This window comes from Lissotriton vulgaris, chromosome 3_1 (assembly GCF_964263255.1).
Source record: "Lissotriton vulgaris chromosome 3_1, aLisVul1.2, whole genome shotgun sequence".
Taxonomy (NCBI): Eukaryota; Metazoa; Chordata; class Amphibia; order Caudata; family Salamandridae; genus Lissotriton; species Lissotriton vulgaris.
The window spans coordinates 1,892,525,493-1,892,546,516 of NC_141689.1; the positions used below are offsets into that span (position 1 = coordinate 1,892,525,493).

Below are 21,024 nucleotides of genomic sequence, written 5' to 3' on the forward strand. Positions count from 1 at the left end.
CCCAAAATCCCGCCTTCACCAATTTCAGGCTCGCGGGCAGCCAGTCCATGGACGAGGGGGAGAAAAAAGAGCAAGAATCTGTGAACCTCCCCCAGGCGCAGGTCAGAATGTGATTCAACAAAAAAGTACTCCCAGGGGAGGTTTGCATGCATATCAGGTATTTTTTATTGATATTGAATAAATTAACATTTTAGCTCCAAAATATTTGGTTATTTGAGGCATTTCATATGGTAAATATGCTCTTGACTCCCCCACCACCTCCACCGCTGCACGGAAGCCGACCAAAGCGGGTACTGTGTTAATTAAAGAAATCTGCTGACGCTTCCTCCTTTAATCCCTCTCCCTTCCCCATCCATACCCTTCGTGTGAAATCCCAATGGTTACGTTTAAAGCTGAAGATGCCATTAAACCCACAAGTTGCGTGTTTACTGCAACCTAGTGGAGAACAGTTGCACAAACAGCATAGTGAACTGGACATTTAAACGTTTCACACCACCACATGCCAAGAGAGGAACAGAACATTTCTTAGAACGCACCTGAGGCCCAATAATAACCTCCTTACTAACATTCCGAGCCGCCATTACTGCTGTGAATATGTGCATTTAAGTAAAGCACAGGCGAAGCTTACATCAAGAAAATTAAGTATGTTCGGGATTTTCTCAAACGCCTCGCTTTATTTACCACTGATGATAAACGTGTCTCTATAATGCAAAAATATAATCTAGAAAAACAAGAAACTAAATAAAGCCCTTACAAATACGTATTGCCTGAGCAACAATACTACAAAGTATGGCAGTAGAAAACAATCTTTGGGGAAATCCTTACAAGCCCTTTAAAGTTGAATGCCAAGGCGGCTGCAGACTAAGACCAGTGCTCCAGAAGCCCACATGGGCCATGCCACAAGAGAACATTACGTTTACACCGCCACTGCCATCAGCTGTGAGCGACTGACGGTCGGCACCATTTGTATTACAGTGCTTGGTTTGTTGGGGGGCTAAAAAATGCAGGCAAGTGTAGTTGTGTGATCCGTGGTACAAGCCTCAACAAGAATAATAACATCGTCTCCCGCATTTAGGTTTTGAGGGAGCAATTCAAGAGCCTACTCAAACTTTACACCTTACATCCTTGTAATTAAAAACACCTGGGGCAGGAAAACCGGTCATAAAAATAGTGCCAGGGTACTTTATATAAATGCAGACATCCACTGCGGATAGACCGACTCGACTATTCAGTGAACCAGGCTAAGTGACGGGGACTGTGAACATAATTGTACTCAGGCACACGGCAGCACCCCAGAGCGACCCATGAGGTAATAAGTAACGCAGGACACGTCCAAAACACAAAATATTTGACTTCAGCCACTGGTCCGAGTTTGTGTATACACTACCTCAGCATTTGAACCCAGAAAGTACCCCTCCTGCCATGTTACAGTGCCAATTACATGTTCTGCCTTTTAGAGTTGCAAAGTACATACCTTCTTCCAACCAAAGCGATCATGTTTGCTGCACCTGCCCTTCTAAACTTCCCCACCACTCAGCTCCTCACTCTCTTTGAGACACCCACTTTTGGGGTTGTCACAAAATATAACTGTTTAGCGAATCCTTTTTTGTTGACGATCTGCTTAGTCAACCGCGGTTCGAAGAGCAACACATATATCATCACTGAAACAATTCAATTGTTTAGATCAAGACCCATACTTGTGGATTTTGGCTTTATTACTTCCTGGTGAGTGTGACTGTGTTCGGTTCTGGCCTCTTCTAATTTGGAACCCATTCGTTGTTTTTGGGTATTCATCAACATTGTTACATTTTCACAGAGTAGGCAGGGGGCATCTTCTAACAATCAAAGATACGTTGAAGCCTCCACGCTCCGTATCACCAGGGACTGTTTCCTACTAATCATGACTATCAGATGTGTTGGCCTAATTAATTTAGTTAAAAAGACCAACACTACAACATCCAAACTGCTTTTTTTGGTCACATGGAAATCTAAGCCTGTAATCAGTTTTCACGATGACATGAGGTGAGGTAAAGACAATTTTCGCGCACAAATAAAAGCGAGCTGCCTCTTTTTTGGTTTGGTGCTGCAGAAAACTTACCAATTGAGATTAAATAATTGAGGTTGGCTGCAAGAAATGTATTATATATGGGGATCGGGGAGCACTCCTAAAAAAAAAAAAAAAAAGCTTGAATAATCTGATACGTCTCACTTCACCAAAAAGCATTGGCATAGCCAATAGGTCTCGTCCTTGGGACCTTATAAGTGTTTAGCCATGCACCACTTGATATTGTTGCACCAGAGATATTGTGCTGGATAACTAAACACTTATTATTTTTATGTCTTTTCATTCCCTTTTACGATTTCTCTCCAGCCCCCTCGTGCTCCATTTATATTCCTCTGCAGTCCCCTCCCTTCTTCTCCCACTAACACCTCATATTTCTCTATTTTCTCTCCTCCTCTCAACATTCTGCCTTTCACTCACTTCTGTTGTTCTCTGTCTCTCTTACTAACGTCCCTTTAGACCCGTTTATATGCTCCCCTCTCTCCTTCGTTTGCCGTGTCATTGCATTTTCTTCTTTATCCCTTCATCTCATTCTATCTATCGCCCTCACTCTGTCTATCTATTGCCCTCACTCTAACTGTTTATCTATCTCACTCACTCTATCTATCGCCATCACTCTATCTATCTGTCTTATCTATCTATCGCCCTCCCTCTATCTATCTATCGCCCTCCCTCTATCTATCGCCCTCCCTCTATCGATCGATCGGTCTCCCTCTATCTATCGATCTCCCTCCCTCTATCTATCGAGCGCCCTCACTCTATCTATCCATCGCATTCACTCTATCTATCTATTGCATCACCACAGCATCACTCAGCACCACCACAGCATCACTCAGGGCACCACAACATCACTATGCGCTACCACATCACCACTAAACGCCACAGCATCACTCAGCGCCACCACAGCATCAATCTGTGCAACCATTCAACAACAACTGGTTCAAATATGTTCTCTCAATGTTTCAAGCTTTATTACAAATGTCACAAAAAGATGTTAATATTTCACTTCTGTTCTTGGATTTTCATCACAATAAAATACAATGAACATAATCTTCACAAAAGTTATATACAAAAGTTTAAGCTAATGCCATTATAAATTACAATAACTTTTATTTAAGTATTCATTATTAAAAAAAATTAAAAGCCATTGTTATTTGTAATATCAATACATCTAAGTCACGTAAATACAACACATATTGCATTACAATTGCTATGGGTGTCGCATTTGCGAAAGGTATAACTATTGGCATTGTAAATAACAAAGCTATTAATTTCGCTATTTTCAAAACCAACACATAAATAAAAAAATTGTCATTTACAATACCAATAGCTCAAACTTTCCTAATGCGAGACCTATTGCATTGCAAATGCTTGTTTCCACATGTCCCCCACCATGGAGATGCCTATTTGGTTCCACCAGGAAAACCCTTTACTAGTGCGTAGTGTACCCAGCCGGTTGGGGGGATATCCCATAGCGGTGTATGTTGTGTCATCACTCCCTCCCAACCCAGTGCACGCTATGCCACTGACCATATAGTACCATGTGTGCTGCAGGGCCTATCATTCCTTGTTTCTGTTTTTTATCATAGAAGGCTCTCATTATCCCATCTGTACCAAGAGTATGCCTGTCCATACGTAATGTGGGTTCGTCTTGTTGGGCGTGGAGCCACTGGTTAATCACAAGAAGCTGGGAGGCCCAGTAATAGAACTTGACGTTGGAAAGTGCTATACCCCTGTCACACCACTATCCATGGTGGCTTTCCCTCCCATAGGAGGTATCCCACCACCACCTCGATTGATTTGAAGTAGGAGTCATCATCTTGAATAAAGCTGCCCTCCCTAGTAGTGTTAAGGGGAGGGAGTGCCACCATCTCACGTCACTGCGGACTCTCTTCAGTGGAGGCAGGAGATCATATTAATAAAACTGTGTGGGGTGTGGTGTGATGTATATACCGAGATATCTAAATCCTTCCATTGCCAGAGATATTTCTATGCCCGGGGGGAGACGCGGGGGTACCTTTGAGTATGTATAGCACCGACTTTGTCCAATTTATCATGTAGGCTGAAACTCTGCCATATATTTTGCAGATATCTAGCAAACAAGTAATGGATTTTCGGGGGTTCTCCATATAGAGCAGGATATCGTCGGCATAGAGGGATATTCTGTCCTCCCATCCCTCCGTCCAGCGCAATCCCCTTATTTCCGGGTCCCACCTGATCCATGCCGCCAGAGGCTCCAGCACCAGAGCGAATAGTAGCGGTGACAAGGGACACCCCTGTCTGGTGCCACACCCTAAGGGGAACTCCTCTGACAGTAACCCATTGACCACCACCTGTGCAATAGGTTTTGTGTATAGCAACCTGGTTCATGCACAAAAGTTGGACCCGAAGCTGAGGTGCCGCAGGACTGCGAAAAGAAAAGGCCATTGGACCCGGTTGATAGCCATACTAGCGGCTAGGGAGCGGATGACCGCCTCCTCCTGTATGGTAGGTAACCTAGCCAACACCCCGTATAGCCTTCGCAGATTCATTGCTGTGTTTCTACCCGGCACAAAGCCTGATTGGTCGGGGGTGTATTAAGGTCGCAAGATGGGGTTGTAGCCTGTTGGCTAATACCCTGGCCAGAATCTTCGCCTCAGCTTTTAGTAGGGAGATTGGGCGGTAGGAAGAACAGTCTTGTGAAGGCTCGCCTGGTTTTGGGATTGCAACAAGGGTTGCTATACGTTGGTCCCGTTTCCAAGCTAGTCTTCAACATGTTCAGTAAATGAGGTGCCAGCATGTCAGAGTCTTTCTTGTAGAGTTCTATCCGTATTCCGTTAGGACCTAAGGCTTTCCCTGACTGCAGCCCTTTAATGGCGGCAGTGATTTCCTCCAACGTAATGCCAGCCTTCAATGCCTGAGTGTCTTGAGATGCCAATTTTGGCATAGGTATGTCTTTTATGTATGTTAGACTTTCGTCTTCTGAGATCGTCGCTGCGGGGGGAGTATACTGCTTCAAAGTACTGTGCAAATGCGGTAAGGGTCTGTCAGCAATTCCCCCGAGGGAAGACAAATCTGCACCAAACAGTGGCTGGCTCGTTCTTTTTTTTCCAACCAGGCCAGCAACCTACCCACCTTGTTCCCAACTTCGTAAATGGTGTGTTGCGTTGTGGCGAATCTACTCTTGGTGCATTCCCATGCGTAATCCCTATGTGCTTGTTGTGTGAGTCGGAGAAAGTGGGTCTTGTGGTCTGTGGGGTCTGCAGCGTGCGCACTTTCAGCTAAGCTATTTGCCCGCTCAAGCTACTCTATCTGATGGTTTTGTTCCCGTTTATGGGCAGTGATCACTGAGAAGGCCTGCCCGCGGAGGACCGTTTTGAAAGCTTCCCATAGAATGACCGGTGAGGCCACAGAGTGTATATTTTCTTGGAAATAATGTTTAGAGGTCTTATGTAAAGTTTTCCAAATTTTGGGATCTTTGAGGAATCCTGGGTGTAATGGATATGTGCTTCTCTTTCCCAGTAGGTGAGAGTTATGTCATATTTATGGGCCCATGATATGAAATACCTCTTGGGAGATGTTCAATGTCGCCTATGCCTTCTAGGCTAGCTGGGGAAGTAAACACATAGTTGATACGTGATAGGCTGTTGTGTACCCCTGAGTGGAAGGTGTATTGTAGTGCGTCAGGGTGTCACGTGCACGAGACATCCACCAGCCCAATGGTGGTGTTAAAATCGCCTCCAACAATTAATTCCCCTTGGGAAAGTCTCAACCGAAATTTACCTAGGGCTGGGAGGGCAAGGCCGCGAAGCGCCGGAGGAATGTAGACTGTCACTATTTGTACAGTCGCCCCTCCCACTGACAGGATAGCGCAGCAACCCGCCCTTGATCAGCCGTCCATGTCCCTGTTATTATTAGGGGACAGCTTTTTCTCAGAAGGATCCCAACTCCTCTCAAACCCGCTGTAAACTCGGCGTGTACCACCATACGAAATCCCCATCTGTCCAAAGCCTTGGTCGCCGTTCCGACAAGGTGAGATTTCTGAATGAGGACCACCGATGGGGCGTGCCTTTTAAGATATTGTAAGACTAATCCCCTCTTTATTCTGTTACCTAGGCCGTTCACATTCCAGGATATAATCGTTAGGGGGGGCCCCTAGTGTGTGTAGTACTTAAGACTGTGAGCGGGGAGGGGCTGCGTATTGCGGTTTCTAGAGTCTGAGGGCAATCAGTCGACATAGGGACCTACCTTTCTTTCTAGGTTTATGAGGCCCTATCTCATCGGCAAAGTGTTTCGGCTGTGAATATTCTTTTGACACTACCTTCAGTGTAAGGAACATCAACATAAACAACACCCATCCCTCCACCCCACTCCCTGCTTCCCTGCAAGACTGATTCCCAACTACTCTCCACCCCAACATTGCAAAGAACTCCAACCCCGTAAACTGTACTTGGGTGCGTGAGACGAAGCCCAAGACCTACCCCGAGGCTCCCCATTATCCCATATTTACTAAACATGGTGTCACCAGTATCCTTGTCAGTGTTGACTCCTGTAGCGTCTATATTTGTCACAGCACTAGCTGGTCCTGTCCGACCACAGTAGTCCATCTCGCCTTGTGACCGAGCGTGCTGTTGTCTTCAAGTTTGCCCTTGGATAGGTATGCGATCGCTCGAACTGCAAGTTTCTTGACTTCACTATGCAGTCTCCCCTTGTGAGGCGTTTTTTAGTTCCATGCCGGTCTTCTCGCTTGACGATCGGTGCTGCAGTGTACGTCGTTGGTGTTGGCTCCCCGATCTTCCTGCACGTCACACTTGTCGCCAACCCTCCAGCCAGTAATGTGCCTCCACAGGAGCCTCGAAGAACCAGGTTTATCCGTCGGCCACGACCCTCAACAACACTGGGAACAACATAAAATAAGGGATTTCTCTGCGTCGTAGTTCCTTTTTCACCTCTAGAAAGTTGCGCCGTCTCTTGGTTACTGCCGCTGTGTAGTCCGGGAAAAAGGACACCACCGAGTTCATGATAGGCAATGGCAAGGTCACCCGCAACGTCTGAAGAATGGCGTCGCGGTCGTGAAAGTTGAAGATGCGGGCCAGCACCGGCTTTTGGGGAGCCCCGGTTTAGGTTTGCCTCCTGGCACTCTGTGTGCTCTTTCGACAGAGAAGAAGCTAGATAGACCCCCTCGGCTGGAGTCTTGTCTTGAGAACCTCTTCCACGTACAAGTCCATTGTTGGTCCCCCTTCATTCTCCGGAATGCCCGTGATCCTGACGCTGTTGCGCCGAGAGCGCCCTTCCTGGTCGTCCAGCTTTTCGGCCATGAGCCTATTTCAAGCTTCTAGGTGCTTGACCTTTTGTTGCAAGGCGGTGGTGTCACTGACCAGGGATGCCGTTACTACTTCCACTTCCTTCACTCGTGTGGCCATTTTCTGGAAGTCAGCATGTAGAAATGCGACGTCTGTTGAAATGGACCACACGGTCGTATGTATATTAGTCAGAGCGGCCATTATGTCCTCTAGTGTTACTTCCGGCAGTCCGTCCTGTGTGGGGGCTTGTTCTTTAGTGGCCGTTTTGTCAGGCAGTGCAGGGAAGTGCTTAGAATAGGCACATTTTTCTAGTTTAAGCTGCTGTGACGCTCGCTGGCCCTTACTCCCCATTATATTGCTGTGCGTGGGCTGAGAGTGCCCACTGTGGTTATGGAGCAGTAGTCTCTTCCGTCTGCTTCACAGGTGAATTCTGCGCTCGCCTCTCAGTTTACTCGTTATGGCAGGGGCACCGTCTCTGTAGTAGGTGGAGAATGTTGTTGCACAGCTGTAACTGGAGGGGTATTTAGGGGGCCACGGCACTCGGCCTTGGGTCTGTTCCCTCTATCGTGCTGGATGGTCTGCACCGTTTCTGATGTGGCCCGCAAAGTGCCCCGCCGGTCTGTAGGGTGGTATGGCATCCTGCGCCTAGAGCTGGTGATACCCTGGCGCACCAACCGTTCTCCTATGGGCCTAGCGCCTTCCCGGGTCCTTCGCCCAAGTAAGGGTTCTATCTTCCCCCCTGATGCCCGCTTGGTTCCTTATGGGGCCGCCCTTTCCAAAGCCTTGACTGATCCCCGCTGTACCTTCATATGCGGGTGGTCATACTGCAGTGGAGGTCAGCGCTATGTGTGCCGCTATGAGGTCTCTGGACGGGGCCTCTGGGTTTCAGGATCGCAAGGGGGGGGTGGGTATGTCCTGGTGCACTGTGGCCACTCTTCCCCTGTAGGAGAGAGGGGGGAGCTCTACCGCTTCGGGCGCCGCCGCCGCAGTCCGAGTTCTCCCTCGTCAGGCCTCCTCTGCCCTCGAGGCCGCTGCTGCAGGGGCGCGCGCAGACCGCAGATGGTTGCTCCGCACTCAGGCTTTGCAGCGTCACTTTTATATTCCTGGACTGTGCCCGCCTTGAGGTCCAATACCCTCCAGTTCCGTATTAGCGCGGGAGGGGGCCCGCCGTTCAGGGCTCTGCCACCGCAGTTCAGGCGTCCCTCCTCCGGGCCTCTCTCCAACTCTAGGCCGCAGCTGTGTGGCGCGCACAAGCCTCAGATGTTCTTCGGTCGCTGGGGCCGCGTCGCTGCAAGTTGGTCACTGAGATTCGCTCACCAGGGGGCAAACACCTTCTGATCTTCGCTAAAGCCTGTTGGGGCTATATTATAGGCGGATTATTGCTCGTCTTATGTTCGTAGTGTAATGAAAATCACCAGCTGCTTCATATGTTATGGGGACACTAATAGCTATAAAGTTCCCTAAGGTGTGACAACGCCTCTTCATGCATTGTTACATTTCTTTTTTTTATATTTGGAGATGAGAGTTTAGTACATGGAAGTATGTCTTTGGGCTTTCCTAGTGTTAAGAGAGATGTTATGCATAAATAGGGTTAACATGTGTATTTGGGCCAATGGCAAGTCCTGGATACTGAAGAGCTTGCCACCACAGAAGACAGTTTGATGTGTATTGAAATTAGGAGCAGGGAAAGAGGACAACCCTGCCTAAACTCTGTGTGCAACTTTATGAAACCTGTCATCTGGTCATTCAACACTATTCTTGCTTTGGAAGTATAATAGCTAGTCAGCACCATTTTAAGGACTTTGGGGCCTACACCCATAAAATCATCTCAGAACTTGTCTAAGAAATTCCCTGTCTACCCGGTCAAAGGCCATTTTGGGTCTAAATATACCGTTATTGCAGAGAATTTCTTTCTTTGGGGCTTTACTCAACTAGCGTTTTAGACCTGTCTGCCTCTAACAAACCCAGGGGCATATGTACAAGCCCCTATCGCCACCACAACATCACTTTTACGGACGTTGTGGTGGCGATAGGGGCTGTGCCTTAACATGGCTTATTGCTGCCTTGTACATAAGGCACTCTTTTACGCTATGGTTAGTGTGACGGGGGTGTGCAATGGGTAGTGTGGTGGGCATTCGACCTCCGCTCCCATTGTATTTGACACTGCCCCTTATGTACAAGGGTGGCGTACATAGAAGGCAGCGCCAAATTTAAGACCAGGAAAACCCTGGTCTTAAGTTGGCGAAACGAGGAGAAATAAATAATTTCTCCTCTTTTTTGCTTTTTTCCATGTGTGCTGCACAAGGCAGCACACATGCAGCACACATGGAAAAAAGCAAAATTTCATGGTTTGTTTATGTACAAGAAGTTGTCCCTTCCAGTACAGAACTTTTTTTTTGTTTTTTTTTTAAAGAAAAGCCATTTTGTCACTTTCTTGTGTGCTGCATGAAGCAGTACACATGAAAGTGACAGAATTGCATTTTAGGATTGTTTATGTGCAGGAAGGGACACCTTCCTACACATAAGCAATTCTCCCCTGCACGCAGACACCCTTGCACTCTGGTGCAAGGGTGCCTGCGTTGACACTAGGTAGTTAAACTTAGCGCAATCGCATGGGGAAACGCAAGGCTGCACCACATTCTTGTAAATATGGTGCAGCCTTTCGTTTCAGAAGTAGCTGAGTGTATCTTTACGCCAAGGAGGCTAACGACACTCTTTGCCACTTCCTAGTACATATCCCTCCTGGATTGATGTCAGTGGGCTAGGTACAGAATCAGTTGTTTAGGCCTGAAGCCAGGATTTTTGTGTACATCTTTTCATCTATATAAATGACTGTTGGCGTGCATGAAGAGAAAAGTATGGTACACTCAACCAGATTTAATGTTAACTATGGTATCAGCCTCGCTTATTGATGGTATCACCTTCTCTGCTTTTCTAAAGCAATTGTATAAATCTCCTAGTTTAGTTAGTAGGAGTGTGGTTAAAGTTTTTAGAAATTACCAGTGTAGCCTTCTGCACTGGGGGCTTTAGCGGTCTTAAGATTAGAGATGGCGAACATTATTGTCTCATTAGTTGTGAGTGTTTCTAGTATTACTTCGGCCTGCTGATAAGTGATTTTAGAGACGCTTACCTGGAAAGTCTGGCATTGGATATATGTATCTGCCGAGAGATTGCAGTGCTTCAAAACATTTCCTATGTTTTCACCATTTTTCAGCTAGCTAGATCCTGCGTTTGATCGTTTGATCGTATCTCCCAAATGTATTAAGTTTCAACTTTTTCTCTCGATTGTCCAGGCAAAACCTTCCCTTCCTGTTAACTCATCTCATGTTTGCTCATTACTCCTCTCTTAAGTTAGGGCTCTAAAACAGCTCTACATCCCTCAAAGCTGCAGAACTCGGGCATTGATACACTTTTCTATTACCCAAGCTGTAATGGACTTAGCCCAGAGGTCATCCCATCAGTATCCAGAGGAATTATGTCTCTGAAGCAATAAAAGGAGTTGTGATTAGTATTGATTTACACACTACAATCTATTGTGTTTCAGGAATGGAAGGAAAAAAAGCACAGTTATTAGAAAATGCTCAAGGTGCCAAATATCACCCCATCCGTTGTATCTTTTGTCTTCTGATGGTGATCAGTTGGTGGGCATGATGGGCAGTGTCTAAACCCAGTGAGACGTGCTATGAAGCAAAATGTGTGCCATGATAAAAATATGTTGAATCTGAAGTTCAAACGTACATTAACAATGTCGCTATATGTATAGACACCACTAATGAAGCGCATGGATCAGCAGTCGGAGCTATGGCATCCTTTGTTCTAGGGTCGCCATTGCTTGGAGAGTGTGCCCCATCACACTTTTCATTGTGATTTATTAAACCGCTCCCATTCATCGTATTTCAGTTACGTTGATGGCTATGGAAAAATATTGTATTCTAACTCTGCAGTATGGCCTACCTCAAATGACAAGTTCCAACCTACAGCTTTGCAGAGCGTTAAATCTATTTGGCTTCCATACTGGTTTAGATGAACATATGTCATGTTCTGATGTCCTCATGTTGGAACAGTCTATGCCGATAGAATACCCAGTCTTTAGAAAATCGACTATGGTCCTTTTGCTTGAACAGTATCGCTTAATATTCTAGAAGAGAAGGGGTAAGGATTATTTTAGTGCTTCAGTTCGGAGTCTGTTGTTTTTCATGAGCAGTAGTCTGAACATCTGTCTGACCCAACATGTCGAACATGACTTTAAGGTGTTTCAAAGGCAAGGATCTACATTCCAGTCTGGGTAATATATACTGTATCAGTGGTGAAGGGAAGCCTTCACTTTGGCAACTTAAGCAGGGTTTGACACTTGTCAGATGGGCCCGTAAATTAGATATTTATAGACCCCTTATGTCTGCAGGTATTCAGACAAAATGCTTATAACAATCACTGTTAGAGAATACATAAAGTTAGATTTTAGGCCGTGGTCTGGCATGCACAGAGAAGTTAACAGTGAGAAAAATCTGTAAAATAGTGGAAAAGCAGAGAAATGGGAATGAAATGGTTCATTGGCATTAGAGAGAAACGTAATAAAGAAAAAGTAAGAATGAGTAAATAAAAGAAAGGCACGAGCAAAGGAAGGGTGTTAAGAAGGAAGAAAGCATGAAAGGAAAAGGATGAAGGGGAAGAGTGTACAGATGGAAGGGTGAAAGGATGGCAATAGATGGATGGGTGAACTTTTTTATGCGAGCGAAAGGTGTGACAGAAGAAAGTGGAATTGAACAGATGGAGAAAGGTGAACGAATGGATGGGTTAAAGCATGGGCGGATGAATGGATACAAGAAAATATTGATAGGTAGGTAAGTGAAAGATGGACTTATAGATGGATTGATTGATGGAAAGATGTTGAGGATGGGTGCATTGAAAGGCAAAGGGATCCACAGTTGGATGGGTGATTAAATTAGATGACGGGTGAATAGATTGGATGAAGGGTGAATAGATGGATAGATGGATCATGGAAGCAAGATTAAAGGGTTAAAGTAATTATCATAAGGCGGGTTGTGTTTGCTCAGTATTTTCTCAGTTTACATTCTTAGTCCTATTCGAGGCATGTTTCCTGTGGGGCTTTTTTTCATTTTCTGGCTACTCCCTTGTTCTGGAGTGTCATTGTAAAAAAAATGGTAAGGGAATGAGAAATTCCAGTCAACTTTTCAGCCCATTATCAATGTTTGCACTTTGTTCCTTTTTTTATTTATTTTTTTATTTTATTTATTCATTGGTAAATTCAGACAATCAAAGCAAATGCTCAAAAAAGTCAATAATGAAAATAGATACAATGAGCATGGGGTACAAAGTAGGAACACGTTATATATTGAAATGGATAGTTAACATAGTACCTAGAGAGTATAGAACATTCGTGAATTAAATGATTTGAAAAATAAATTCAACCCATATCTTATATTTTTTAACCATAGCTAAACATCACTATGATGCAAAATCGAACACATAAAAGATCAAATAGTTAATAAGGAAAAAGGGACATAATACAAGGAAAAATACAGTAACAAAAATAGATAATTAAATATTTACAAAATTTGGTTTCCGCTTTCGATACTATACCATCTAGTAATGGGCTCTCACAGCTGTTTCCCTATTGCCCTCATTTTCCTACCTCTTGTGGCGTAAATTGCAATTTCTTGTTTATAGATGGCAATAAACCGACTAAGCCACATATGAAAGGTGGGGGGCTCTGCATCTTTCCATCTAGCTGCCAAAATTATTCGAAGCACGGCATATCCTAAAAAGATTACCGCCTGTTCTTCCCTGTTGTGATCCAAAGAATCATCATGACCTAATAGGAGCAATGTTATAGAGTCTCTAATTTGATGCCCGAAGACATGGGCCCAGTATTCCAGTATCATAGCCTTAACTGTTGCCAATGCCGGGCATTCAGAAAACATATGCAGGAGATCTGCAAGTGGCTGATTACCTCTAGGTATTTTCTCAGTTTACATTCTTAGTCCTATTCGAGGCATGTTTCCTGTGGGGCTTTTTTTCATTTTCTGGCTACTCCCTTGTTCTGGAGTGTCATTGTAAAAAAAAATGGTAAGGGAATGAGAAATTCCAGTCAACATTTCAGCCCATTATCAATGTTTGCACTTTGTTCCATCTTTACTTTGAATTATATCTGGTTTCATGAGACCTATAGGTAATTTAACAAATTAATTGCTCAGGGAATAAGCCACTGTAGTACATGTTACTTGTAAAGTTAGTCGTTGCATTTAGAGTTAGTATTATGTGCCTTCCAGAAACTGTTTGTCAATAAAAGGTATTATCTTTTCTATGGGTGACTCGTCTCTGTTTTTTCTCTTTTGAAGGCCATGATAACCTGCAGAAAGATAGCAGAATCAAGTCAGCGTGTTCATGTGTACATCAGCCGTGTCATGGAAGCTCTGGGTGAATTCAGGTACGATACAGGGATTGCCTATTTTATTTATTACCCAGATTTAAAGAGCGCTGATATGTTAAAGATTGTACATTTTAATCAATGCCATAGTAATTGCTGCTTGAGCTTCTTCTGTACAAATTTACAATAACAATGAACATTTTGAATTGGGGAAACTAGAGTCAATTTGGTATGAGGATTCCAGTACGATATTCTGACTTCACAAACCCCCACTTGAATTGAGTTCAGTTGTAGGCGCACTTAGTTTTGCTTTAGTTCTTGTGGACCAGTTCTGCCCTTAGGTCATGGTTCAAAGCATTCCATAGAATGATGTCTTGGACTTTCATGGTTGTCCCCCTTGCTTCATTCATTCATTTGAAGGCTTGTCAGATGATTAGGTGTGCAGTGTTCCAATAAAGGTTCATTTTAAGCCATTAGTGGAGTAGTAGGTTTTGCACTTTTCTTGGTGTTTTGCCCCAAAAGGCCTTATGTTTGGAGAAGATAACTTGAACTTGATTGTGGCATCTGCTTTGCAGCTTGTGGAGTGTTTTCATAGTTGATTTAGTATGCACATCCTTTCACAACTTCTGGCAAGTTTTGAAGTCTGTGCATTTATTTTACCAGGAGCCCTATCTTGACAATATTGTTTGTGTATCAATTCCTGGCACTTCTACCCACGGTCGATTTTGGAGAAGAGAGGATGGGGTGTGAATGAGGAAGAATAGTAGTTTAATATGCTTTGACCGCCACATACAGCCCCTTCAGTACTTGGCTCTCAAGGCTAGCAATAGCAAGCCGTCCCAGGCTTATCAAGGAGGTAGTGAGGGAGTGGTCAAACTCAGAGCAGAACAATCACACTGCAGTGCAATAAATGAATGTCCAACCCACATCTCATGATAAGAGAACAAGCATCTCATTAGGTAAGGCCAACCTTTCATTGAATAGGGATGACCTTCTCATTAGGTAAGCAACCTCTTCCTTATAGAACGGTAGGCACTACAATCCCCAGGTCAGTAGGTCAGAATCAACATTTCAGCACCTACCCTACGCAGACATAAACATTTCAGCACCTAAGAGTAATCCTGTTGGGAGGTAGACATTAGAACACTGGGGCAAGAAGAACAGTGGGTTCAGCATAGGCAAACCATCCCAATAGCATGGGGAACGTATTTCATGAAAGAGCTAAGCGGGTCATTACCCAGCAATAACCAGCTCACTAGGCAGAAGTAGAGCACTTCCCTGAGCCGAACTAACCATTCCATTGAGGGAAAAACATATATGAATCAGGGGTAATAAATCCCTACAAATCGGCCTAACATTTCATGAGGTAAAACGATAACATTCATTAGGCTTGAAGAAATCACCAATTCATGGTAAACTCCTGCAGTCTTCTGGAGGATGCAGGCATGAACATTCCCTGTGGAGATAACCAGTTCAATGGTTAGGCAAACAGGTCATTAACTCACTGTAGGCATTTCATCACAGCCCCTAATCAGGGGTTAACTTTTTATGAATTGAGGCCTATGAACTGTGGCCTTGGGACCTCTAACACAGCCTAATACCAGGGTTCACAGCTCCTTAATCAGGGAGGAACATTTCCCTACATGGACCGTAGGTAGAGCCTTTCATGAAACATATAAACTTGGCTCATGCATATAAACCATTTCATTAAAGTAAGGAGCAAACGGGTCATTTGAACCTAGGCAACATCTTATTAGGTCGGACTAAAACCCTATTAGAAATCAGGCAACATGTAAAACCAGTAGCAGACCCCTAGCCAGGGGTGCATTCTACTAATTCCAGGCCCCCAGTGTGTCTTTTGGGGCCTTGGCCCAGTTCAGGTTGTTTTATGGGGCTAATGCTCAGTTCGGGGGTTTTAGGTTCCCCCATCCCCAGTCTCGCGTTCCCGCTGGGTAATTAGGGCCAATTAAGGACAATGGGGCCCAACAGCAGTCTCCCTCGGGGAGGGGCGATCTCGGGGCCTCCCTCCGGTTCTCCAGAGGCCCCGCTCTCACTCAGCGGCCCGCCCTCCTCCCCCGAGGGATCCCTTAAGTTGGAGTAAAATCTTGTACCCCTTGTTTAAGGCGTGCCACCTCTCCAAATCTGTTCCTGCTTCCTGGAGAGGAAGCATTTTGGTACCTATCTTTAAAAAAGGTACAAGGGATAGCCCCAGTAATTACCGCCTGATTGCACTCCTCAACTCCATCGGAAAGGTCTTTGCGAAATGTCTCCTTAGTTCTCTTTCTGATTGGGTCGAGGATGGCAATATTCTGCCGTGCGAACAGACTGGTTTTCGAAGGGAGCATGGCACGCTGGACAACATGACTGCCCTTCAGGTGATCACAGACAAATATGTCCAGGTGAGAGGAGGAGTTGTATACGCCGCCTTCATTGATTTCTCCACAGCGTTCGATAAAGTAGATCGTGGAACGCTGTGGAGAAGACTGGCGACGCTGGGTGTCCCTACTCCCCTGTTGGAACTGGTGCGGGCCCTGCACACTGAGACCTGGTGCAGGGTCTTAATGGGGGGCGAAAGGGGGCTTTCGGCCAAAATTCCATCTCTGAATGGCCTGAAACAAGGCTGCTTACTAGCACCCCTTTTGTTCTCCTTATATACGGCTGACCTCCCTGCTGCCGTGTCTGCCAGTGAGGGGATTGCACCGATGATAGGAGGGAATCCAATATCCTGCCTGATGTATGCCGACGATGTTCTGATGCTTGACTTGACCCCTACTGGTCTTGCAAACCGGCTACAGGCTCTCCAGGCCTTTGCTGGGGAGCATTACATGAAGATCAATATTAATAAAAGTAAAGTGATGTGTATAGCCGGTAAGAAGAAGTGCCGCTCGACAAATTACGGTTGGGCTATTGGTGGGCATAGACTGGAGGTCGTAACCTCCTATACCTTTTTGGGAAAAATATTTTCGGCCAATATGAGTGAGAAACTCCATATAGAGCACTGCTCCCGCAAAGCTCTTGCCCATGGCAATGGGTTAAAGTCCCTATACCAGGCAACGGGGAAAAGACATTTTTCTAGTCTTCTAGAAGTGTTCAGAGCAAAAATCCCCGCAACTATCTTGTATGGTATTGAAGTAATAGAGGTGACAAACTGGGACTTTTGCCATAAGATTGAGGGGAAACTCTTAAGATCCCTCTCGACTCTTAATAATGCTTGCCCACTGGCCGCCTGCAGGCTGGACTTTGGACTCAGGAGTTCCTGGGTTCAGGGTCTATGCGCCCTAATAAGATGGGTGGCCAGTTTGGCTAGAGCGGGAGATGGTACCCTACGAGTTCTCCTCAAAAACGAACTATTGGGCAATTTTAAGGAGTTCTCTAAACTCGTAAGCAATTTTAGAAGGGCTGTGAAGATACTTAAACTTGATGAAAGTGCTCTCTTCTCCTACTCCCCCACGCAGTTAAAACATGTCCTTAAGGAGGCCTCGTGGGAGTTTTCTTTCCTCTCCGACAAAAAATCAGTTGGGGACAAAAGGAATGCGGAGCCTCTCATCTCCTCCTATAGGGTGAAACAGCCACAACCCTATGCCCTATGGAATCTCCCACATGGGATACGTAGGTTCTGGTTTTTATTACGCTATGATTTAATCCCACTTAATCTATTGCTATCCAAATGGTATGGCACTTCTGCCTTGTGCAATTTATGTAAACTGAACAACCAGGACTGTATGCATGTATTATTGATTTGTCCTATGTTACGTAACTTGCGCAATCGATGGCTAAAAGTAATCTCTCTCCGCCTTAACATCGTCACTTTAAAAGATTTTCTTCATGCACTTTATTGCCCTCCAAACGAAATGTTCTGTGCTTATATTTTTAACTTTTTTAAAGGATTTTTAGCTATTTATTAATATTACTGGAGCAACTGCGTCTGTCCGGCCTTGTTAGATTGATTGTTAGTGGTATAGCTATTGCGGATTGAATCTTGTGCCTTTTAAACTTTTGTATTTTCTGTTTGTGTTGCTATGTATTTCATATGCTTATGTGGCCCTCTTTGAGAGCCAAAACATAATAAATAAATTTGAAAATTTGATTACCTTTCTTTTCTTCGGCTCCTCACCAAGAGCCCTTGCGGAGGTGCGGGGGCTCGTGCTCTTTTATGAGCCCTCCAGTGGATTGTGGGCCGGTCAGGGGAGGCCCGCGCTACTCCGGCGCTCTTCTCGGGTCCTCCCTTCAGCCCCAATGTTTCTCCAGCTTCGGGGTTTCTCGCCGGCTGGGAGCCAATCCAGACACGGCTCCTGGTAGGTGTGGTGCCGGCCGCCAATCCCAGCGCGGCTGGGTAGGGAGTGCGGCCGCCGAGGCCAATAGGAGGCAGCCAAGACGGGGCGCGGCCAAGGATGCAGCCGGGCGCCCCCGTCACGTGACGCGGGTAATGCCGGTTTCGGCTTCGGGCCTAACGAGGCCTAGACTGAGTTCACAGCGGCGGCCCTTCAATGGTTCCTGATGCAGCGGGTCACAAGGGCGAGGCGGCGGCCCCACGGACTCCCGGCCGGCAGAGGGCGGCAGCGCTTCCCGGGCCAGAGGGATCTGTTTCCTCAGGCACCTCAGTAGGGCGCGAACAGCTCTGGCGGTGAGTCTGGCCCTGTCGCAGTGCTTTGGGGGCACAGAGGGGGTGCTCCACACAATGGGGCAGAGGCCAAAACACAGCGCCTCGAGTGTCACGGCGCGTGTGTGGGCAGACCGGTGCTGCTCAAGTAGAGCGCCTTGAGGGCCACCACAGTCAGTCTCAGCGCTGGGGTGGAGCCGGCAAGTCCCACGCAGCACAGCGCTCAGGACAGCGCTTGAGACACAGATCACAGCACTTTCAGAGGGCACCGTAGAAGAACGCTGTGTAGGCAGGGCAGACAGCACCACGATAGAGATGATGCAGGTTACAGCGCTCCCGCTGGGACACCGCGGGAGAGCGCCTGGGGCAGTTCACACAGCTGTGGTCATTTAGGCAGTTCTGGGTGCGAGCACTGCGCAGGGATAGCGTTTCTCAGGAATCACAGTGCTGGTGAATCGCGATGTGGAGGCACACACAGCAGTTTTGTCAGGTTGCAGCGCTGGGCAGTCAGCAGGTTACAGCATTTCGGGTAAGGCAGGACAAGTAGTTCAGATGATGCAGGACAGGCCACACGACAGTGGCAGGATAGCGCAGGGACCCAGGTCAGGACAAAGGGGCAGAAGGAGCACAGCCCAATACCTGGTGGATCCCCAGTGGTCCTGGTTAGCGCAGTTAGACTTCTTCTTGGCGCTTGATGGTTTTGGCACCCTTGTGGATAGTTCCTTGTTTCTTGAAGGGGGGGTTGAGTTGAGGGCTGCTGACAGGATTCCTCAGCAGGTCACTGTAGATGGTCCCTAGGTTGCCCCTTCCACCGGGCCAGATCAGTGGGCTAGTTCAGGGTTCCTCACTCAACTTGAAAGGCAGCACCTAAGCCCTGTCACTCCCAGTGGCATAGGTCCCTGACTAAGCCCTACCGCCTAAGTCTCCAGCGTGGGTCCCCCAGGTCAGTGATGCCCCAACTGACTAGAAAGTTTCCCTCCCTTTCCTTATATAGCGACAGTTGGCAGTGGCAGTTGGTGTCACCTCCCTTTTTCTAGAAGGTTCCAGGATCTTCCCTCATTCTAGCTATGGGCAGGCTGGCAGGCTGGTATAGTTACAATGTTTAGGGGTTCCAGCCAGCTCCTGGCTACTAGAATGCGCCTGAAAATACCATGCTGCAGTAGCAGGGGTCAGTGACAGCCAAGTTGTAGTAGCAGGGGTCAGTGACAGCCATGTTGGGGGTAGAGAGCACCGGCACCTAGCATTGATTTTAATAATACATTGTGCATCTCAACCTCACAGGGCCTATACAACTTTATTGTGAGGGAGGAGATCCAGAATTAGGGGAGCGAAAAGCGAAACATTTCAGGAAAAAGGGCCAAGTCCAAAAGTAATAAATTGCCAAATAGTCTTAAAGTTGTATTGTGATCTCAGTTTTCAGAATTTCACTTCAGTATAATCGGTTCGAGACTGTGTGATGGTACTTGTTTGCTTAAGACAGATCTCCCAGGATATTAAAACATCAAACACAAATCTTTGCAGCCTATCAAAAGAAAGTTTGCCTCCATTTTGCTGCAGAGTATGCGAAGTAACCAACCGTAAGTTAGTCAGGAATAACCTCTGCCTCACAGCAGTGTGTTCGGTACCTTTCTAGTTTGCAGTCAGTGTGGGGTAGTCCACCAGGCACAGCTATGGGTTGTTGTGCTGCTGGGCCTCATTTTACTGCCACTCTCTGCTCAATATCAGCTCTAGCTTAAAAAGCTGGCCAAAACCTCGGATGAAATGAGCATGGTCCCTTTCAGTTCACCCTAGCAGTACCCAGGAAGTAGCTGGTACTAGGTTGTGCCAGGATCTTCTCAGTGGACAGTTGCTCATCAATACGCAGACGGGTGAGGTCTTTCACAGGATGGTTTGTGCATATCAGCCATGATGCAATTCTAAACTTCTTTGCACACTCCCTCTATCTTTCTTTCTGGAGACAGTTTAGAGCGTCCGGGCTAAATGAGGGCTGTCACTACTTAGGTCCTTTAGAAGTGCTTCCAGCATTTCGCTGCTCCCACAGCTGATTGTCTGGAGAGGGTGGTGCCATGGAGGAGGCTGGTAGCACGCGACTGCAGTGCCAACAGCACAATTGGCCAAATGTACACGGACTAGAGGATAGTTATTCGTGTTAGGCCCAGCACCAATAAAGAACTCTGTAGGCAAGTTATATTATGACTTATTGGATGATGAACATGCATGAAAAATAAATGTGCAACACGAGAAACAGTTTTTGCTGCTGATGGGAAAGTAATCGTGATCATACCATACTTGAGTGAATTTGACAGGGATTCGGGATTTCAAAAGTTGCTAAAGATGGAGGTTTGTTAAGAGAAGGCGTAATCATGGCATAACTCCTTGGAGAAGGGAGATATTAAACATGGACAGGAGATCTGCTTCTAGAATGGGGATGAATTGCTTATCCATTGTAACATCTTTGAGATTTTATGTTAAGGGTGTTTCTACTCTGGCTCGGAGTAGTGCAATTATTGTAACTTTTCATATTCATCGCTGAGCTCAGGATCCAGATTTGTATGGTACTCCCAGTTTTTAGGTCTCGGCTAGCGTAGGCTGCGCACATGCGCAGTGTCGCTGGCGAGATTTAATGACTGATTAGCAAGGATAAACCCCGCACCTCTTCTCCATTGGCTGGCTTCCTAAACGGTGGCCGGCC

The 21,024-nt window shown here is 46.2% G+C and overlaps 1 protein-coding gene across 3 annotated transcripts in view; it reads left to right on the top strand.

The window, feature by feature from the left end:
• FNIP2 (folliculin interacting protein 2) overlaps nt 1-21,024 on the top strand; it is a 387,981-nt gene that overhangs the window by 275,790 nt on the left and 91,167 nt on the right. For all 3 annotated transcript variants that reach the window (XM_086962360.1, XM_086962362.1, XM_086962359.1), the window contains one exon: nt 13,704-13,792. In XM_086962360.1, coding sequence (XP_086818486.1) covers nt 13,704-13,792 — 89 coding nt within the window. The remainder of the gene's footprint in view (nt 1-13,703; nt 13,793-21,024) is intronic.